A 6000-nucleotide genomic window follows, 5' to 3' on the forward strand; every position below is an offset into this window, starting at 1 on the left:
TGGCCGAGTCGTCTTCCCCCCCGTGCGCTTTGCGTGCACGATCCGTGCACATCGAGGTAAGCGAATGTAATCCACTCCGTATGAAGGGCCCATATCAACTTTTATCTGATCAAAAACATCACGGTTAGATGCTATGCTAACGCCTCCTCCTACAATGAAAGTGAACGGGATTTTGGCTATAGAGAACGAAACGCTACCAGAAGCACTTCCGGTTCAAAGGGTTTAGAAAATGATCCTTTTAGATCAGCCGAAGAAGAGACGGAGGACAGCTGTCGATCGTTTTTTTTTTTTTAATATATATATAATTATCATTTATTTCGGTTTTAATGACCTAGTACGGAAAATTCAAAAAAAAAAACGTACTTCATTTGAGTACAGATGAAGTACGGTTTAATCCGGTTTTAATATTAAGTGGCTCCAGGTGGCTGAGAAAGAGTTAATTGCAAAATTCATTAAAACCTGCTTGAAATGGTATTTTGGTCTAAATGGTCTGTTACTCCTTTTTCTTATATATATTGCACTGATAAGTGACTTGAAAAATTACCATAAAAACCAAAATGAACGTGGATTGTGATACTACTTGAAAGATTGTTGTGATTTGATTAGGCCTTTCACAATTATTACATAATCGCAATTATTTGACAACATAATGGCAATTATTTTGTCATAATCGTTTAAATGCTGAAAGTTGTTCATATATCTTCCAACATTTTCCAACATGGTGGAAATAGCTGATCTACCGCATTGTGAGCTTGTAGATCGGGTATTTCCACTATCGATGTACTTTTCTAAGTATAAAGTTGTCAAATATGTCAGTCCCACACATGTCCTCCCACATGCTGGGGACGCAGGCGGCCGCCGTGGCGGCTAGCTACGGCCTGCAGCAGCAGATGGCGCCGGCCGCCGCCTTCTGCCAGCGCTTCTACCAGCACATGTACACTGGGGGCAGGGTTCCCACGGTCATGAAATTCCTGGAAATATTTTTAAATTATAAACATATTTTTCCAGTACTGGAAAGGTTTTGGAATTGATCAAGGGTCCTGGAATGACCTGGAACCAATAGCTATGCATTGTCTTTGGTTATTGATTTTGTTAATACCTCTGAAATGACAAATTAAATGTTGGCCAAATTGTCAGATATTAGAGGCAGAAATTGTGAAAATAAATTTTTCACAATAAAACCGTGTTATACAAAATTCCTCAACTCTCTTCAAATATGATTATTTCGGGGGTCATGGCCTGAAAAGGTTGAGAACCACTGGCATACACTACCTGTCTTTGGGCATTGCACAGAGGTATGTTATTGAGCTGAATTATTGTTATATAGTCCTGGAAATTTGGGTTAAATATTCAGGAAAAGTTTTGGAAATTAATAGGTAAAAATGTGTGGGAACCCTGAAAATGTCATAATGGTGACAGCCCTTTGATACGATGACATTTTCCCCCACCCGTACCTCCTCCCAGGTGTCCACCTACCTCACCCAGCCCCAGCCCAACCCGCACCACCAGGCGGCCAGTGGGGCCTTCTTCGCCGCCAACGCCCCTCCCCCCGCGCCGCAGCCGCCGCCTCCCTCTCCCTACGGGCCCCTGCAGCAGCAGCAGCACTCCCCCCACGTCCCCCACTCGGGGGTCCAGCCGGACCCTGTGTCCTCCCACATGCTGGGGACGCAGGCGGCCGCCGTGGCGGCCGTGGCGGCCAGCTACGGCCTGCAGCAGCAGATGGCGCCGGCCGCCGCCTTCTGCCAGCGCTTCTACCAGCACATGTACACTGGGGGCGGAGGAGGAGGAGGGCTGCTGCCACCAGGGGGTGCTGCCGCGGCCGCTGCTGCCCAGGCGTTCGGGGCCACCGGGATCAACAAGAAGAACGGCAACGTGTCCTGCTACAACTGTGGAGGGGCGGGTCACTACGCACAGGACTGCAACCAGCCCTCCATAGACTCCACACAGCAAGGTAAGGTTTTTCAGATATACAGGGTTCCCACGGTCATGAAATTCCTGGAAATATTTTCAAATTAGAAAAATATTTTTCCAGTACTGTAAAAGTTTTGGAATGGATCAAGGGTCCTGGAAAAAATGGCTATGCATTGTCTTTGGTTATTGATTTTGTTAATACCTCTGAAATGACACATGAAACATGGGCCAAATTCTCAAATATCAGAGGCAGAAATTGGCATGTAGATCTGCTATTTTCACAATAGAACCGTGTTATACAAAATTCCTCAACTTAGTGCTCGTCAGGGTGCCGGTTCCCCTGTTAAAATGTGATTATTTTGGGGGTTACGGCCTGAAAAGGTTGAGAACCACTGGCATACACTACCTGTCTTTGGGCATTGCACATAGGAGTAAGCGACCTGTTATTGAGCTGAATTATTGTTATATAGTCCTGGAAATTGGGTTCAATATTCTGGAAAGGTTTTGGAAATTAATTGGTAAAAATGCGTGGGAACCCTCAACCCTGGATATATCTACTATCTACAACAGGGGTGGGCAATTATCTTTTCCATGGGGCAAACATGAACGACAGAAAATATTGTGGAGGGCCGGGCCAAAAGGCAGTGCTCCCCGCAAGATGTGCTCGCCGCAAACTAAACATGCTGCTTTACCTCCGACTTCAGTAATTAAATACTTAATACTTATTACTAGCAGTCCAATTTTTGCTGAAAACCCGGCATTCAGCATCGACTTTTCTTAAAAGCAATGCAGCTTTAGTCCATGTCATGAGGTAAAATTAGAAAATGCGTTTATTTTGTAATTTGCCATTAACCCTACACGGGCCGGTCAGAGTGAGCATACGGCCCCCGGGCCGCACAATGCCCAGGCATGATCTTCAAGCTCACAAAGTATTGCGTTGGGGCCTTGCAGATTGGCTGCTTCCACATTTATTTGTTTTTTACAATTATAAAAGTATGAAGAGAGGTCCTCTTGCACACCTACTAGGACAGGTGTGTCGGAACGGTGAGCTTAGATGATGAAAGGAGGAAAGGAGTCCCGCACACTGTCTTCACTTTAACCCATTCAGAACAGGTACACTAAATAGTGTATCATTATTTTATGCTTTAACTATTGAAAAATAGCAGATATACAAGCTCACAGCGCGGCACCGAGTGCCGCACTGCGAGCTTGTAGATCTGCTATTTTTTTTAAATCGTGAAAATTCTATATGTGTCTTTTGAATCCTTCTAAGGGTTTTTTTTTTTAAAAACCTATGTTTCTATGTCAGCAATCTGGCTATAGCCATTGTCAAAGAAAAGGTCCTTTTCACTTAAATGGAGCTCAGCTAGCCTGTTCTTGAGAGACTACTATGCCAGTGGTTCTCAAACTGTTTCATGTAAAGGACCCCCAAAATTATATTTATTTGGCCACAGACCCCCATCTCAAAATATTTAGTTCCAGGGACCACCCAGAAGCAAAATTTGAGTTACAAACGTTCACTTAAAAAATACATATATTCAAAGATTTGCACACATTTTCACGACTTTTTTCAAAAATAGCAGATCTACAAGCTCGCACCGAGTGCCGCGCTGCAAGCTTGTATATCTGCTATTTTTCAATAGCTAAAGCATTCAATAATCCTAGGCCTAAAATAGGCAACGTTTGGGTCTCTTCAGACCTTCATCAGGCAACATCATCATGCCTGTCTGAATAGACCCAAATGTTGCCTATTAAAGTTTTTGTAAGTGAAGACAGTGTGCGGGACTCCTTTCCTCCTAAAAAGTATAACATTATGAAATACGTGAGTTATTTCTTTGTATGATTTAAATTATTTGTCATTATCTTCCCGTGGAGGTTTTGTTTACAAAGTCTTTAAGCCAAACAGAAATGGAATTTTATTCCATTTATACATGTTCCAATGTTGTTTCTTTTGGTAAAGCAAAGCCCTGCTTCATCATAAAAGACTGTCGCAGAAAACTAGTGAAAACAGCCGATCTACAAGCACACAACGCCTCGCAACGCGAGGCGTTGTTTAGTACATTTTATAAATGATAAATACAAAACAAACGGTTTTGGACATACAAGGTTTCCACCCGACAACGACGATATGCTATAAATATAAGGTGCTGGGAGTGAAAATTATAATGTAGGGGTGCCTCGGATTAAAAAAATATTCATGGGGTGCCCTGAGACAAAAAGGTTTGGGAACCCCTGCAATAAAACATGATCGTGACGGTGACATCCCTGTGCCGTTTCTTCCAGGTGGCTTCCGGCTAAAGTACGCTCGCTCCCACACGTCCGAAGCACTCGACAACGCCGACTGAGAGGAGAGAAGAAGAGATGAAGGTTTTGATCTACTTTCTGCTTGGTGGTCTTGCAGCTTCCTCGTGTGTCTTTGGTTTTGGGGGGCGATTGCAGTTTTCTTTCTAAAAAAAAGCAAGACTGCAGCCTGATCTGGAAGAGCAAGCTAGCGCTGCCAAGGGCCCCCCCCCCTCAACTCCACTCACTGGACACAGCCTGAGTTTCAGGCTCATTTAGACTTTGGACCCCATGACCACAGCGCTTGGTGAAAATATATGGTGTATTTTCAACCGAAAAAAAGTCAAACTTTTTTTGTCAAAAAGGTGACGGCCGCGCAGCGAGGTATAGATTAGCCTCCTTTGAGTCGTGACCGAGACTTACGTCTTTTCACCCTGAATGAGAGCCAAGCAAGTCTTCTTTTTTTTTCTCCCCACACACACACACACACACACACACACACACACACACACACACACACACACACACTGCTGACTCCTGCACCTATCCCTTTCTCAGTGGCTTTTCCTTTTTGGTATTTTTTGCACTGAAGACTGGCATCAGTGGCAGTGGCTAGCGTTATGTAAGAACTAACAGACTCACTGGAGAGAGTCCACAAGGACTCAAGGAGACGACCGTTCTAAAACTGACACAGTTTGGAAAAGCTCTTAATATACTGTTGTTGTTTTTTGTGCGTGTGTGTGTGTGTGAGAGTTCTACAGTAGATTTCATGCCTCCTCCTTGGCATTACTGCTTTCGACATAGGATCCTCCCCTCCCCTGTTCAACCAAATTTCATATCAGTTTTGAAAGATTATAAAGAAAACAAACAAAAGAAAATAATCTAAAAATAGATTAATGCAAGCAACATGCTGGGATTTAGTTTTTCTTATCCTTTATCATTCATTTCTTTTGCTGCAGTGTTTTTGAATGTACAAGTATGATTTATTTTCTTTTTCGAAATTTGACTGTATCAAAAAAAAGTGTTTTATTTCCAAATTGGCATTTTTCTGCCACTCGATATATAATGTGAAGCGCATAGTTGAGTAAGACATTCTGACAATGTCTTGTTGTAGGAAGATAAATGCTGCTCTGTTATTTTAATGTATTTGATTTGTTTTGTTTTTAAATGGTATTATTTTTGGTGATATGCACTATAGCGAACCAGGAACTCTAACGCTTAATTTATGGTCCGTCGTCCGTCGATATAACACGCTCACAGCGCGTCGAGAATGCAACATTTTGGGAACATGAAGATCAGCTATTTTTTAGGCACGCAGCGACACCGTTGTGTGGCGAAGTACGGTAGAAATCTGGCTTGCAAGTGTCGGTGTAAACTAAAGCCTTGTTTATGCTCCGCCACTCGACGTTGTCGTGCGCAGAGAACGGCCGAGAATAGCCGACCCACAAGCTCACGACGCGTCGCACCCGCGACACGTTGTGAGGGTGTAGATCGGCTATTCTCGGCCCACGACACCGTGAGGACATAATAAACATGTTGTGTTTTTTTTTACTTTGTCTCTCTGCTTTCTTCATGTTTTCATACACGATTTCTTCTCCTCTAACATCACAGAGGTAAATCTCGGCTCTTCCATGCCTTGCAACAGACAACAGCCCATATATCCTGCCGTTCCGGTCAGACCGGCCCCTCCAGCTGATGTCAATCACCTTGTTTTTACTCTTTTGATACTGTTTCATTTGAGTTTCATTTGAATCCTGAGAAGTAAACATTTTGGACATATGAGGTGACAGAGGCGATATAAACACAATC

At 43.4% G+C, this 6000-nt stretch overlaps 1 protein-coding gene across 1 annotated transcript in view; it reads left to right on the forward strand.

Moving 5' to 3' along the window:
• The window catches only part of zcchc2 (zinc finger, CCHC domain containing 2), a 71177-nt gene extending 66729 nt beyond the window's left edge, over nt 1-4448 (forward strand). The window contains exons 14-15 of the mRNA XM_080752179.1: nt 1465-1951; nt 4195-4448. Coding sequence (XP_080608305.1) covers nt 1465-1951; nt 4195-4256 — 549 coding nt within the window. The 3' untranslated portion in view covers nt 4257-4448. The remainder of the gene's footprint in view (nt 1-1464; nt 1952-4194) is intronic.
• The last annotated feature ends 1552 nt before the right edge of the window (nt 4449-6000 follow it).

Source organism: Nannobrachium achirus (genome assembly GCF_963921795.1).
Source record: "Nannobrachium achirus genome assembly, chromosome: 21".
Classification (NCBI taxonomy): domain Eukaryota; kingdom Metazoa; phylum Chordata; class Actinopteri; order Myctophiformes; family Myctophidae; genus Nannobrachium; species Nannobrachium achirus.